The sequence below is a fragment of the Mauremys mutica genome, chromosome 2, assembly GCF_020497125.1.
Source record: "Mauremys mutica isolate MM-2020 ecotype Southern chromosome 2, ASM2049712v1, whole genome shotgun sequence".
NCBI lineage: Eukaryota > Metazoa > Chordata > Testudines > Geoemydidae > Mauremys > Mauremys mutica.
This window is the reverse complement of record NC_059073.1, coordinates 84,927,821-84,944,704: the sequence shown is the minus strand read 5'-3', so window position 1 is coordinate 84,944,704 and position 16,884 is coordinate 84,927,821. Positions and strand designations below refer to the sequence as shown.

Genomic DNA, 16,884 nt, shown 5'->3' with positions numbered 1-16,884 from the left:
TTGAATTACTTACCATCCTCACGGTGCGGGATTGACGTCCGCGGCTCCCCATGTCGACTCCGCTGCCGCCGTTCGCGTTGGTGGAGTTACGGAGTCGACATGAGCGCGTTCGGGGATCGATATATCGCGTCTAGATGAGACGCGATATATCGATCCCCGAGAAATCGATTGCTACCCGCCGATACGGCAGGTAGTGAAGACGTACCCTTAGATTTGTCACAGCATAGGATGCCATTTATCCTGATGATGCAGCACTGACATGTCTATGTAACTTGGCAGGGATAGATACGGTGGCTTTGTTGTTTTTTCTCCAAGTGGACTCCAATAGCCTTTGAGCAATTGCTTTCCTGCTCCTAGGTTCTCTCATTGGAGTACTCCGGGGTTTTATTTTTCTTCCTTTTCAGCATGTGAGGCTATTTGGGGTGACATGTCCTCAGAATGTTGGTGGAATTTAGTTCTGTGCCTCCGTTTCACAGGAGTGGTTGTTTGCATTCCCAGTGTCTGGCCAAGGTCAGGGCTTGAATGACAGCAAGCTGGTAGAAGTACACCCAGTTAAAGCCATAAAGCGACAGTGGTGGATTGTGAGAAACAACCTGAGCAGATGATGGAAGTGATTTTGGTCCCTTCAGGTGTGGAGTATGCCTGTCTTTGGTTGCTAAGTTGTACAACCTTGGGGACCTGTTGGATCCCTGGCTGCTTCTAGCTGTCTAGACAGCAGCAGTTATCAAGAGTGTTCCTTTTCATATATAAACTGTGCCACAATCATCCATGCCTTTTCTCACCTCCAGTCTGGATTACTGCACATGGCTCTCTTTGGGGCTACACTTGAAGACTTGGGGGTACTTTTAGTGCAGGTAGGTGCTCAGATGCCAGGGTGCTGAGTGTGATGTAAACATCTACACTATCCGCTGCATATTGTACTTAGTAGGGTTTCACACATGGAGCACTTTACATCCATGTTCTTTAGTTTGTACTTCCTTCAAATTCATTTGTGCATGCAATTCTGTTTGTTGGCTTTAACCTACAAAGCTCACTTAGATTTTGGGTCCTGGTTACCTTATGCTGAGACTCAGTATTGACAATTGAGATAAGCTGAGGTGTTGAAGATGGCAAGTCCCTAGATGTCTGTTTCTGGAAAAGATGGAGGAAGGTGTGGTTTCAGTGATGGGTTCTTGACTCTGTAACTTTCTTTCCTCTTTGGTCTGACAGAGCAGAAGTGTAATGATATTGCGTGGTTGCAAAGCCTTTCTATGTGGGAGCTCATCAATTGGAAATGACCGGGGAAGAGAAAACTGGGTTTCTTAGTCGATCACAGGATGACTGTGCCTTCAATGTGATGAGGTCATGAAAAAGGCAAATGTTGATCCTAGCATGTATTTCCAGTAGAGATGGGGAAGTATTAATGCCAGTGTACAAAGCACTGGTAAAACCTTGTCTGGAATGCTGTGTACAGTTCTGGGCACCCACGTTCAAGAAAGCTGAATTCAAACAGGAACAGGTGCATAGAACAGCTACTAGGATGATCAGGAGAATGGAGAGTTTCCTTTTTTGAAAGGAGACTAAAAGATCTTGGTTTGGTAACCTGGCAAAATGAAGGCTGAGAGAGGAATATTTTTGCTGTCTGTGGTATTTCTAAACAGCTCTTGACAGTGTGTCTCTCAGCCCGGGTTGACAGTCTTGTGGTGGCAGGGTTCATGCTAGTGCACTGGAAATAGCAATGTGGATATTTGGCTCAGGCAGCAGCTTGAGCTTGGGCTCTAGGGCAGGGGCTCTCAGACTTTTTTACTGGTGACCCCTTTCACTTAGAAAGTCTCTGAGTGCGACCCCCCACAAATTAAAAATATGTTTTTATATATTTAACACCATTATAAATGCTGGAGGCAAAGCGGGGTTTGGGGTGGATGTTGACAGCTCGCAACCCCCCATGTAATAACCTCGTGACCCCCTGAGGGGTCCTGACCCCCAGTTTGAGAACCTCTGCTCTAGGGCGTGGGGCGAGCTTCAGAGTCCAAACTCCAGCCTGAGCTGTAATCTAAAAGCATCATCCACACAGCTATTTAAAAAATATTAGCGCAAGTGCTACTAGCATGGGTGTGTGGACCCATGGTGGGAGGCTCACTCCCAGATGCTGTGTAGACGTACCCTATAAATACATAAAGGGGGTAAAAGACAGGGAGGGAGAAGAGCTATTTAAGCTAAATAGCAATGTTGGCACTACTGGATATAAATTGGCCATGAATAAATTTAGGCTGGAAATTGGAAGAAAGTTTCTAAACATCAAAGGAGTGAGGCTCTGGAACAGCCTTCCAATAGGAGTAGTGGGGGCAAACAACATAACTAGTTTTAAAATGGATTGTGTTGAATTTATGAATGGGATGATATGACCGAGTTGTCCAGAATAGCAGAGGATTAGACTCAATGACCCAGGAGGTCCCTTTCAGTTCTATGTCTCATGTTCCTGTTAAGGGTTTTCCTGAAGATGCTGGGTTGGTGGGGAGGGATTTTATTTTTTGATTGTTGGAAAAGGAGAGGGAAGAAATTTTAAAACATTGCTGACATTTCATAAGAGTAGTTGTAGACTGACAGATTTATTGATTCTGAGGCTAGAAGGAACCACAGTGATCTTCTAGTTTGACCTTCTGTATAACACAGGCCATAGAATCCCCAAAATAATTCCATTTAAACTAGAGCATATCTTTCTTTAAAAATCCAATTGAAGTAAAAATTGTCAGTGATGGAGACTGCACCAAGACCCTTGGTAAATGGTTCCAATGGTTAATTACCCTCACTGTTAAAAATGTATACTTTATTTCCAGTCTGAATTTAGCCAGCTTCATCTTCATTGGCTCTTGTCTGCTAGATTGAAGAGCCCATTATCAAATATTTGTTCTCCATGTATATACTTATAAACTATGATTGAGTCACTCCTTAACTGTCTGTTAGACTCAAGTAGCCTCAAGCCTATCACTATAAGGCATGTTTCAGAGTAGCAGCCGTGTTAGTCTGTATCAGCAAAAAGAACAGGAGGACTTGTGGCACCCTAGAGACTAACAAATTTATTTCAGCATAAGCTTTCGTGGGCTACAGCTCACTTCTTCGGATGCATAGAATGGAACATACAGTAAGAAGATATTTATACATACAGAGAACATGAAAAGGTGGAAGTACCCATACCAACTGTAAAAGGCTAATTAGCCTCATGTTCTCTGTATGTATAAATATCCTCTTACTGTATGTTCCATTCTATGCATGCGATGAAGTGGGCTGTAGGCCACAAAAGCTTATGCTTAAATAAATTTGTTAGTCTCTAAGGTGCCACAAGTACTCCTGTTCTTTTTACTATAAGGCATGTTTTCTAATTATTCTCTTGGCTCTTCTCTGAACCCGCGTCAATTGATAGATTGTGTGTAATGTTGTAAGTGCATGGGTACCCAAACGTTCATTTTCTACGCCACGTCTAAACAAAGAAATTGACTCGGTGACCACCTTTCCTCCTATATGTGTTCATATAAATCACCTAACCTTCCATTTTACATTGCATGACATCTCTGAACCAACTCAGCAGTTGCTCATAAAGAAAAGTAATATTAGGATCGAATTCAAAATAATAGATGAAAAATTAAAAGTTGAAGTCAATGGGGCTGCTCAGGGTGCTCCAAACTGAACGTGTACTGGATTGGGTCCTTGGTGCCTAAGTCTGCAATTCATGAGTTTTACTGATTATACAGATACTTTGGGTGAAATGTATAAGGGGTTGTACCTTATGTGGGGTGAAATCCTGGTCCTATTGAAGTCAATGGTAGTTGTGTCATTGATTTCAGTGAGGCCAGGATTTCACCCATGGTCATTTCATATTCCATATAACATCCTAATTTTTATTAAGAAATCACAGAATTCCCTAAATTCACATGGCTGAGTTGTAAATCAGTCAGAAACACATCAACTGGTTTGTATTGCCTTTGATAATGAATAAAATGCAAGTAACATTTTTGCTGAACATTCTTCCTAACTTGGCAGTAGCAGACGGTCCTTTACCCTTCTTGTTGGAAGACCATTGTAGGGTGACAAATCCACATAATTATTCTGTTTGTAAAAATAAAGCCTTTTTTAGCAACAAGCATAAGTGTTTCTTTTTGGTTTTTGGCAGAAGTTTTAACTTCAAATGGATTTTTATAGCCCAGTTATAAACTTCTGTGAGGGTTACAATGGAAATACTGACAGCTTTTAGCATAATGACTTCAAATGTACAACTAGATAATATAGTAAACAGTTCTTAACCTCTTGATTGCCATGCCTTTAAAGCATGTTTGTCCTAATTTGTGGAATGGCATTATATGCAAGATGTGTGAAACACAATAATAGCACCTTCCTTTTGTTAGTAAATCCTCAATTTACCTGGGGTCTAAAGAAGGTCAAAAGTAATTTCAGAGGCAATTAAGTAAGCAGGTACTTAACACCTGATCAGTTACTGTGAAGTTACAATAGTGAGTGACAGTGAACTGCAATTCATATGTAATTCCTGGAAGCTAATTTCTTATGCAAATAAATTTTTTGCAGTACAGATAACAGGTTTGTACCCCACACTAAGGCTGTTGTTTGTTACTTTTAGGTGAAAAACAATATCAAAATAAAAGATCCTTGCTTTCAAAAGATTTTAGCACTTTTGCTTGTATTTCCACAGCTGTGCGGACAAGAATATTCCTTATTGGGCAGACAGGCCTATGGTAGTTTAAATTAAGAGATGATTGTAGAATGCAAACATGCTTGCGTGAAGGAAAACATTTGAATTTTCTTCCAAAGAAATGCAGATGATGTCCCTAAGAGCTATTCATTATTCTTCTTTCCCATTGCTTTTGGCACTTTGCAAATTACTAATCAGGATTTAAGTGCCTGTTGCTTTTCCAAAAAAAAAAAAAAAAAGCTGAGGATCCCATGGTCAAATCTTTTTTTTTTTTTTAAATTATTTTTGAGGAGGAAGGGACTCAAATGGCTCATTTGTATACTTTTATTTTTTTAAATTATTTTCTAAACATTGTAAGGGTTATAATGGTTGATTTTGTTGGCCAGGTGACAGTTAAAAGATTTTTTTTTTAGGGCTTTCGATTTAATCACCGTTAACTTATGCAGTTAACTCAAAAAATTAATTGTGATTTAATCCCAGTTTTAATCGCATCTGTTAAACAATAGAATACCAATTTAAATTTATTAAATATTTTTGGATGTTTTTCTACATTTTCAAATATATTGATTTCAGTTACAACACAGAATACAAAGTGTACAGTGCTCACTTTATATTATTATTATTATAAATATTTGCACTGTAAAAATTATAAACAAAAGAAATAGTATTTTTCAGTTCACCTCATACAATACTGTAAAGCAATCTCTTTATCGTGAATGTGCAATTTACAGCTGTAGATTTTGTTGTTGTTACATAATTGCACTGAAAAACAAAACAATGTAAAACTTTAGAGCCTGCAAGTCCACTCAGTCGTACTTCTTGTTCAGCCAATCACTAAGACAAATAAATTTTATGTTTATGGGAGATAAAGCTGCTGGCTTCTTATTTACAATGTCACCTGAAAGTGAGAACAAGCATTGGCCTGGCACTTTTGTAGCCGGCATTGCAAGGTATTTACGTGCCAGATATGCTAAACATTCGTATGCCTCTTCATGCTTCGGCCACCAACCAATTGTTTTATTTTTGAATAAGTTATTTTTTGTACATAATTCTACATTTGTAAGTTCAACGTTCATGATAAAGAGATAGTATTACAGTACTTGTATGAGGTAGATTGAAAAATACTATTTCTTTTGTTTTTATAGCACTAATATTTGTAATAAAAATAAAGTGAGCACTGTATGCTTTGTGGTCTGTGTTGTAATTGAAATCAATGTATTTGAAAATGTAGAAAAAATCCCAAAATATTTAAATAAATGGTATTCTAATATTGTTTAACAGTGCGATTAATATTTTTAATCGCTTGACAGCCCTAGTTCCCCCCCACACACTCTTCATGTGTACCTATACATAAGCAGATACCAGTATCCATGCAAATAGCAATAAAGGGCTAAATTTTCAAATCTAGCCTGTATTGGTGAATGCATCATTTTTATAGTACAAGTTGCAATCATTTGTGTAAACAACTTGTACCTACTGTCACTTGACAGAATTTTCATGTATAAATCCCTATATAAATGAGCGTATATATATAGTGCAAATAGACTTGATATGAACCAAATCTAAAAAAAATTATGCATGCAAGTTACACAAGCACAAATTAGAAGTCAGATTTTGAAAATGTGTCCCTTATTGATGTTTACATGGATATAGCTGTATATATTTGATATTTAATTATCAACACAAAATCACGGAGGAAAAAAAATTAGCGCTCTGAACTTCTGGCTAGCCAGAAAAATAAAATGTTATGACTGGAATTTTTTGAGAAAACAATTAACAAAAATACTCTATACAAATGAATCATTTTGTTGCTAAGGAAGTGATCCTTGCATGGGTGGGAAAGAAGAATAATGGATGGCTCTTGGGGATACTGTCTATATTATTTTGGAAGAAAATTCAAGATTTTTCTTCATAGAGCAGATATGTATTCTCTGATAATTTCTTACTTTAAACTAACACAGAAGTACCTGGCCAAAATTATTAATCTACTCTTTCTGATTCGGCTATTGATATGCAAAAACAAAATCCCCTAAAGTCTTTGTAAATAAAAATATTTTCTTTATAGACATGTCTCTAACAGCTATCAATTAAAGCTGCTTGCACAAATGGAAGCCAAGTATGGATCCCTTTAAAAGTTCAGCCTTAAAGAGTGTGAATTAAATGCATAAAACAAGAAAATCAGTCCTGAGTGCAACCTATTGCTGTCATTTCTTCAACCTCCTCCCTGGCTCACCCTCAGCATAAAGACGAACTTTTAACATCACCTCTGTTTTTTCATGGCTTTTTAAATTTTTAAGCTAGATGGTAAACCTTGTTTAAATGTTGGTTTTATGTTCAAATATCTTTCTGGTTTTTGCATTTGTGGAGCTATTTTTTAGTAGCATAAACAAAAGATAATACAGGAGAACAATTATAAAGGTATGCATGGTGACAGTATACTGTACCAGTTCCATAAGAAGTGTTTGCAGTTTACTGTGGAACTTGTGAATATCTAAGTATATAGTAATGGCAGCTTCTCATCTATTATCTTGTGTAAATATTAGAAGACTTATCTACATTGTAGTATGTACCATTATAGGCTGTGTATGTACAGCATTTATATAATAGAATTTATTTATCCTAATTGAATAGGGAGCATGAAATTTATGCAAACAGCCTCTCAAATAAGAGGATACTATTGTCTTTAGACTCTATAGTATCAGCCTGTCATACATAGGCTAGTTTCAATCTGTACTGCTAAGACAGTGGTTCCTAAACTTTTGAGAGTCCTGCGCCCTCTTACCCTGTCAGTGCCCTCTCTGCCCAACAGGGCTGGGACCAGGGCTGTGGCTTGTGAGGGTGGGGGACATGGACAGGGGTAAGGGGGCAGAGGCTGAGGCTGCAGCTGGGGGTGGGTCTGGGGCCAGGAGCGGGGCAGTGGCTGGACTGTGGTAGGGGCTGGCAGCCAGGCCATGGCCAGGTGCGGCTCCACTCTGGTTTTGCCCTCCGCCTCGGCCTCAGGCCAGGAACGGAGACACAGCCAGTGGCTGAGGCTGGGGACAGGAGCCAGGGCTGCGGCTGGGGGCTGGACCAGAGAAATGGAGGGGGCTGGATGGCACTCCCCCCCTCCTACCTATGGGGGTTGGCCCAGGCTCTGCTATGCCCCACGCCCCGGGATGGTCCTCCATGCTCCTCCCCCAGGGGGCACACCCCACAGTTTGGGGACCTTGGTGCTAAGATATTCTGGTGTAACACAGATGTGCCTTGGTGCAGTGGTACATGCTCAGAAGATGACTGTTAAAATGTTATGAACTATTCCTGGTTGCTTTTTCCCCTTGGGGCTCCTTCTAGGGCTTTGAGGATCTCCTGTTCTCTCCTTCACACTGAGACCTCATCAGAACTGATGGTATGAATCTGTCCTAAACACAGCTTAAATTGTGTTCCTACTAACACCTTTTCAATGTGATTTGTTAGGCCTGTCTCAGTCAGGGTGATGGGCATGCTATGTACTTTTATCCAAACATTCCTACTGGTGCTAACCTGAGTTCAGTTGAATTAGCGTTAGAACATTAGTAGTCCTGCTTTAGGTGGGGTTTTAGCTGCTAACAAGATGTTTAGCACAGTGATGCCTACCTATTTTGGCAAGTCAGATTTAAAAAGTGCTGAAAACTATTGACTGCCAAAACCCTGGGTACCCTAGATATCCTAGTGTTGCTAACAATAACACATTGTAGCATAAAGCGCCAACAGTCAGTGTTAGAGCAGTTGGGAACTTTTTTGATAAAATTTCCTAGTTAAGACCATACTAAAGAGTAATTGTTAAAACCCTGTTTAAAACAATCACATCTGTTGTATCATAAGCCTTTTGTATAATAGCAAAATTACTCATTGCTGACCCCTGTTGTCATCAGTGGGTAATTTTGCCGTTTTAGACCAAGGCATAGGCTGGTATTTTCAAAGGAACCAAAGAGAGTTAGGCACACTACTATTTCCATTGAATGTCAGTGGGATTTGAGTATCTAATGAACTGAGGCTTCTTTGAAAATGTTAGCCATAATATTGCAATAGTATGTACCACCCACAGCTGGGTAAGCAGGCACTTTACATTTTGAGTAAAATACAATTTACCCAGAAGAGCTCCTTTTATCTACAACCGGGTTACAACTCCACCTGTGTGATGTCTACATTGATAATTCCCCGGATTACACTAAACTTGTTTATGCTGAAATATTACATGTCTTCCGTTTGATTCAGCAAAATAGGATTTTCCATCAAGCAATGGTGTAGTAATACTGAATAGGCTGTATGCTACTGGAGTGCCTTCACCTGTGTGAACTTGTGCACTTATGTGAGTTAACATTGTGTGGCGGATGCCATTTTGGCCCTACTTAAGGGTAAAGTTATGTAGATGCATGATTTTTTACAAGATCAGGGTGTACAGTATTAAAGTACATATGCCTTTTAGTATTTACATCATAGATGGTAATACCTTGGATGTGGCTGTTAAAATTGAATTAATAATGAAGGTTTATAATAGTTTGCTACAGCCAATACAGTAGAGCCTTTTGAAACTGTGCTTTGGTAAACTTCACTGTATATGCACAAATGGGCACTGGAAAAGGATTTTCAGGTTTACTTCAGTGCACACCAGGAAGGTTCTGCTACTGTGGCAGAGGAAAGACCATGCTCCCTGTCAGCCAATAGTGGAATGCCCTGTCACCTGCATACTCCCATATTTGCTAATGCCCTGAAACAAAACTACTTACCACCTCCTGCTGCAGGTGACAGATGGGCGAGCTTTCCTGCATCTGTAGAAGTGAAAATTAGGTAGGGACGTACTAGCATAGAGCCAGATTAGCAAAATGGCTTATGAAGCTATTGTGTGTGCTCTGCATTAGCAAGGCAACCTGTGCTGAAATTGTTAGCATGAGCCATTTATAAATGTGGCTTTATAATGCTTCCACTAACAGTTTCATTCCCTATGAAGAGAGAGACCAAAAGGTCCCTTGTCACTATATCCCTTCCTGTGGAGGAGGAGAAGAGATGAAGATGGCTCCCTCTGGTGTCTGTCATCTCAGTCTTCAAAGCGGAACTAGAAGTTAATCGGGGAGAGAGAAGGGCAAGATTTTGTTCTGTTGTAAATAGTTTGGGATCCATAATGGAGCTGCCTTGACTTATGCCAGCAAAGAAAGTGGCCAATCATTTTGATCCCTGTAAATCCAATACAGATGCTGGTTGACTGGCCCACGGATGGGTTTTTATTTTTAAAGTTAAACACAAACACACAAAACTCAACTTCAATATCATGTTAACCTACATTATGAACCAATGATAACACAACAAATTCTCTCTTTCTGATTTGTTCTTAACTCAGAAATAGCTTTTTAATTTTTTTAAAAATTGGAAATTTCGAAAATGCCTAAACAAACAAGTTGTGAATTTTGAAAAATGTCTTTAAGTCTGATATGGCTGAGTTTAGTTTTTTATGAGGGCAGGGGCAAACAAATGGCAACAATCTTCTGAAAAACCTACTGCTGACATGAGTGTTTGCACGCCTCTTTTTCTTCAAAGAAAACGGTATAAACTGCTGAAAAGTGGATTGCATCACATAAGCCAGGGGCTCTCAAACTTTTTTTACTGGTGACCTCTTTCACATAGCAAGCCTCTGAGTGCGACCCCCCCCTTATAAATTAAAAACACTTTTAAAATAGATTTAACACCATTGTAAATGCTGGAGGCAAAGCAGGATTTGGGGGGGGAGGTTGACCGCGACCCCCATGTAATAACCTTCCAACCCCCTGAGGGGTCCTGACCCCCAGTTTGAGAACTCCTGACATAAGCAGTAACAGTTTATAAACATATCTATCTACATCTATAGATACAGATAACAGTCAATGTAAGGCCTGGTCTACACTACGCGTTTAAACCGGTTTTAGGAGCGTTAAACCGATTTAACGCCACACCCGTCCACACTAAGAGCCCCTTTATATCAATATAAAGGGCTCTTTAAACCGGTTTCTGTACTCCTCCCTAATGAGAGGAGTAGCGCTAATATCGGTATTACCATATCGGATTAGGGTTAGTGTGGCCGCAAATCGACGGTATTGGCCTCCGGGCAGTATCCCGCAGTGCACCACTGACGGCTCTGGACAGCAATCTGAACTCGGATGCAGTGGCCAGGTAGACAGGAAAAGCCCCGCGAACTTTTGAATATCATTTCCTGTTTGCCCAGTGTGGAGCTCCGATCAGCACGGGTGGCGATGCAGTCCAAAATCAAAATCCAAAAAGAGCTCCAGCATGGATCGTACGGATGTGATCGCTGTATGGGCAGGCAAATCTGTTCTATCAGAGCTCCGTTACAGAAGACGAAATTCCAAAGCATTTTTAAAAAATCTCCAGACAGAGGCCACAGCAGGGACTCAGCACAGTGCTGCGTGACAAACGTAACGGAAAGCCAAAGAATCAAATGGACGCTCATGGAGGGAGGGAGGGGGGACTGAGGACTCAAGCTATCCCATAGTTCCTGCAGTCTCCGAAAAGCATTTGCATTCTTGGCTGAGCTCCCAATGCCTGTAGTGTCAAACACATTGTCCGCGGTGGTTCAGGGCATAGCTCATCAATTTACCCCCCTCATCCACCCCCAGAAGTAAAAGGGAAAAAAATCCTCTCTTGACTCTTTTAAATGTCACCCTGTGTTTACTGAATGCTGCTGATAGACGCGATGCTGCAGCAGTCAACTGCAGCATCCTCGCCCCCCCTCCTTGGTGGCTGATGGTACAATATGGCTGATATCCATCGTCGTCATCCTCAGCCTTGTGGCAGATGGTGCAGTGCAGTAGGACTGGTATCTGTCCTCATCATCAGCCCGTGAGTGCTCCTGGCTGGCCTCCGGTGAGGTCGGCCGGGGGCGCCTGGGTAAAAAACTCCTGATCATTCCCAATAGATGGTACAGAATGGCTGGTAACCATCTTCATCATAGCAACAGGGGGCTGAGCTCCATCAGCCCCCACCCTTCATGTGTAAAGAAAAGATTCTGTACTGCCTGGACTATCATAGCAGCTGGAGGCTGCCTTCCCCTCATTTTATCTCAGAAACAAGTCACTGTTTCTTATTCCTGCATTCTTTATTACTTCACCACACAAATGGGGGGACATTGCAACGGTAGCCCAGGAAGGCTGGGGGAGGAGGGAATCAACAGGTGGGGTTGTTGCAGGGGCACCCCCTGTGAATGGCATGCAGCTCATCATTTCTGCGGGATCTGACATGGAGCGGCTGTGCTCTCTGGTTCTCTGATACACTGGTTCTCTAGTACACTTGCCCCATATTCTAGGCAGGACTGATTCTATTTTTAGGTACCATAAAGGAGGGATTGACTCGGGGAGTCATTCCCATTTTTGCCTTTTGCGCCCCCGGCCGATCTCAGCCAGGGGCACCTATGACAGCAGCAGATGGTACAGCACAGAAGGACTGGTAACCGTCATCTCATTGCCAGTTTACAATGGCATGGTAGATGGTACAGAACGGCTGATAACCATCTCTGCTATCATGCAAAAGCAAATGAATGTTGCTGTGTAGCGCTGCTGAATCGCCTCTGTCAGCGGCATCTAGTACACATACGGTGACAGTGACAAAAGGCAAAACAGGCTTCGTGGTTGCCATGCTAATGGCACCTGCCAGGGAAATCCAGGGGAAAAGGGCACAAAATGATTGTCTGCCGTTGCTTTCCCAGAGGAAGGAGTGACTGATGACATTTACCCAGAACCACCCGCGACAATGATTTTTGCCCCATCAGGCACTGGGATCTCAACCCAGAATTCCAAGGGGCGGGGGAGACTGCGGGAACAATGGGATAGCTACGGAATAGCTACCCACAGTGCAACGCTCCAGAAATCGATGCTAGCCTTGGACCGTGGATGCACACCACCGAATTAATGTGCTTAGTGTGGCCGCGTGCACTTGATTTTATACAATCTGTTTTACTAAACCGGTTTATGTAAAATCGGAATAATCCCGTTGTGTAGACGTACCCTAATACACAGATAGAAAATAGAAACTGGAGCGCCCCCCCCCCCCCCAAAAAACCCCCTCTTCTATTTGAATAATATATCACTGAATTTTTTTTTATTTGTGTCCTTGAGTATAAAGAGTTGGTGTAGGTATAATTTAGGGTCAAATTTCATAAACTACTGAAGGGTTTTTTTTAGTGTTTTTTCTTAGTAAATACTGGATATATAGCAGTCTTTTTTGTTGTTAATATGTTTAGCACCAAGACCCAAAGTTAAAGACTGTCCCCTTTATAAAGCTTACAATCTAAAGAGAGATGCAGAGAAGATAGAACTCCTGGGAATAATTTAAGAGGTTTGTTTTGTTTTGTTTTTATGAACTCATTACTTTTTTTTGTTTAGTTTCAAGTGACGTGCAGTATAGCTGGAAAGGAAACACAGGATGACTTTTGCACACCATAGGGCTTTTTCATAAGTTTGAGTGTTTTAGTGTTTCTTCTATTTAAACAGTGGCTTGAACAGTGGAAAAGGTATCGGCTTCTTAGCCATTTGATTTCTGATCTCCATAGTTTTACTTGCTTTCTCCAATCAGAAGCCTTTTAGGTAAATAATGGCTATTTATTTTCTCTGAAGCCCCCTGCCAGTTAATTTGTATCCTTATTAAGGACCTGATCCAAAGCCCACGCTGAGCTCAAGGGAAGTCTTTCCCCTGACCTCAGTGGGCTTTGGATTAGACTCTAAACAATGATACATTTACACAATGTACGTATTTTCTAAAAAAAAAAAAATTAGATAATAATGGGAAACATCTCTCTTGGCTGCTTTGCATAACTGAAACAAACAAAAGAGAAAGTGACCACAAATCACTCATAAAAGTTTAATCACATATCTTTTCTTTTCAGGTTTTTGTCAAGCAGGCAAGGATTTGCGGTTAGTATCGCTGTGCATGGAACAAATTGATATCCCAGCAGGCTTCCTGCTGGTAGGAGCGAAGTCTCCAAATCTTCCTGAGCATATTTTAGTCTGTGCTGTTGACAAGCGGTTTTTGCCAGATGATCATGGAAAAAATGCACTTTTAGGTAAATGGTTACATTATTATTCTTGGTACAACAATTGATAACTAAAGGTTGGTTTAAAGTTATACTAAGTTGACTCAAGAAATGAATTTTTCTTAGTAGTATGTTGAAGAGAGTTCTGTATTTCTGAAACTAAATCTATAACTGAACTTCTTTGAAAAGCAAGTTCAGAATAAGGCCCTGGTCCTGCAATTAACTGCGTGGGGCTCTACATAGGTACAGGAGTCCACCTGCCCAAAGTCTGTTGCAGCTCTGGGGCATAAATGTGAAACGTAGTCAATTTTTAACCTCCATTCAGTGAGTAAAAATTTCATTTCATGAATAAGAAATATGAATAAGCAGACACAGATTATATTTATAATAATTAAAAGATTAATTAACACAGTAACGTTTCTTGGTAATTGGAAACGCACATCTGCACACCTGCCTTGCCCACTTGGCTTATGACTGCTGGGTAAACAGACCAATAAAAATGATGTAGGGTTGTTGGTTTTTTGGCACCATCAATCGCTACCTTGAATCTCCTGTCTCTCTTCCCCATTGCTCTGGTGCCTGGAATACGTTGAGGTGGACTTTCCAATAGACAAGAAATTGCACTAAAGCTTTAACGGATTTATTTAGCTAAAACTCTAGTCCAGGCCATCATTATCTTTACATCCTAACTATTGCAGCTTCCTCGTTTTTGTCCTTGACAAATGCCATATTGTTTGCCTGTAATCCATTCAAAATGTTACTGCCAATATCATCATCTTGGCTCATCAGTCCAATCACATCACCCTACCTGCCCTTTTCCCCATTATATCCCTCCTCTGGCTCCGCCTTTTTCACTTCCGTGTTGCAAAATACTTGTCTTTCCTTTTAAGACCCTACTGTCATAGTTTAGCCTCTTCTTGCTTATCATTTCTTATTTGGTAATGAGCAAACAACTCATCTCTGTTCTGCCAGTGAGTTACTAAAATTAAAAATTTAAAAGTCTATGGGACTGGGTAATAATATACACAAGAGATTTAAAATAATTGTCTCAGGAGCCCTGTTATTGATTTTTTTAAAAAATAAATCATGGAACACTGGGGAAAAGAAATAATATTGTGCAGTATTTAAAAAGGTAAATAGGATGATCCAGGTAACTAATAGGCAAGTTAGCTTGACTGGGCAAAATCATGGAAAGTAATCAGTAAAGAATTAAAAGATGGCAATATAATTTAATGCCAATCAACATGGTTTTTATGGAAAATAGGTCTTGTCAAAGAAACTGGATATTGTTTTTTGATGAGATTACAAGTTTGGTTGATAAACTTAACTGTTGATGTGGACATCTGTAAGGCATTTGACATAGTATCTCATGACACTGATTTTAAAAATTATAATTATGCAAAAATCAGTGTAGCATCTATTAAATGGATAGATAGCTCTCAAAAAGTAATTAATGGGGAATCATCATCAAATAGAAGTGTTTCTAATGGAGTCTTACAAGCCAAGGTGCTGGAACAATTTGTATAGTGGAAGTGCTGAGAGCCATTGAACCAAATTGTAAATCCTGTATATAATGGAAACCACTTCAAGGTAGGGGGTGCAGCCATACTCCCAGCACCCCTAGTTACAGCACCTCTGTTTACAGGGACCTGTTCTTGGCCCCATGCTCTTCAATATCTTTATCAGTGTTGATGGTAAAATCTGCAAGTGATGCAAAAATTAGTGGATTGGTAAATAATAATGACATGTCAGTTGTAACAGAATAATCTTGATTGGTAAACTGGGCTTATTCAAACGTGTTTTAATAAAGCCAAATGCAAGGCATTATGGTTAGGAATAAACTGTTAGCCTTCCCCATCCCTTACTCAGAAGCCAATTCTACTTGTGCACAATTCTCATTGGCCTCAGTGAAAATTACATAACCCTAATTCTGTAGTCCTACCATACAAACCCTAGTTCAAACATGTAATTCAGCTCTCTCCACAAAATAATTTAGTTTCTCTACGATCAAATGGTCTTCTGCCCAGTTTTTGGCTGTATTCCTAATCTATTAAATTTAATAAAAGCTCTGAATTTCTGTCTCAGTAGAACTAAGGATTTTGGATTAAGTGATTTCTTATTTGTGCCCTTTTAAGACCCTAATAAGGGGGGAAATCATAAGTCATGAGAAAATAACCAGGACATGTGTTACACTTTTACATTTGAGAACTTAATAATGCAAAGATATTGCCTAGTGCGCACCCCCCCCCCACCCTCACCCCCACACATTTTGAAGGCTCCCTCTTCAGGAAGACCAAAGGGGAATTTCAGAGTGTCCTGGGTGTTAAGGCTGCCTTAGGCAGCATTAACTTTATACAGAATATTGTGGATCAGTCACAGCTTTGAGAAAGGAAGCATGCTTCTTGGAGTTGATCCTCCACTATGTGCTAAGGGTAGGGGTGAAAGGTACTGACATGGAGGGGGTTGGATTACCCTGTGTAATCACTTTTTCAGTCTTCATGTACCTATCATGCTTTCTTCTGAGAATTTGCTCCCTTCTGAGGAGCTGTGTGGAAGATTGGGGGATAGCTTTTGGGCCTAAATTAGTAACAGCTGGAGAGAAGGCATTTTCAAACGAAGTGCTGAGGCAGCAAAAGTCTGTCTCTGTTGTCTCTGTCTGTCTGTCTGTCTTCCTGTCATTCATGTGCTGTGTGTGATGCTTACAGTAGATGTCTGAATGGGCGTATCCAGTTAGTAGATTCAGGTAAGGCTAAAATGGCCTAATTCCCAGTATATGTCAAAAGGCATTTATTTTGTTTGTGTACCTTTTTCCTCCCCCTTTTCCTCCAGGGTTTTCTGGGAATTGTATAGGCTGTGGAGAAAGGGGATTTCGATACTTCACGGAATTTTCCAACCACATTAACCTGAAACTAACCACTCAGCCAAAGAAGCAGAAGCACTTAAAGTACTACCTAGTAAGAAGCTCCCAAGGTGTACTGTCAAAGGGACCCCTTATCTGCTGGAAAGGTAAAAAATCACCCATTTGTTAGAAGCATACTAACAGATTTTAGAACATTTTTATGTAGTGTTGGGTGAGCCTTAAAAGTTTTGGGATTAAGTATTTAAAAAGCTGGGGGGCGAAATCCTGGCCTCATTGAACTGAATGGCAAAACTCTCACTGCTTTCAGTGGAG

General features: G+C 40.5%; 1 protein-coding gene across 5 annotated transcripts in view; it reads left to right on the top strand.

Annotated features, from left to right (window-relative positions):
• Window positions 1-16,884, top strand: part of GREB1L (GREB1 like retinoic acid receptor coactivator) — a 218,130-nt gene that overhangs the window by 105,858 nt on the left and 95,388 nt on the right. For 4 of the 5 annotated variants that reach the window (XM_045008100.1, XM_045008097.1, XM_045008099.1 and 1 more), the window contains 2 exons: window positions 13,566-13,742; window positions 16,542-16,718. In XM_045008100.1, the coding sequence (XP_044864035.1) occupies window positions 13,566-13,742; window positions 16,542-16,718 (354 nt within the window). The remainder of the gene's footprint in view (window positions 1-13,565; window positions 13,743-16,541; window positions 16,719-16,884) is intronic. The other variant, XM_045008101.1, reaches the window with a different exon arrangement.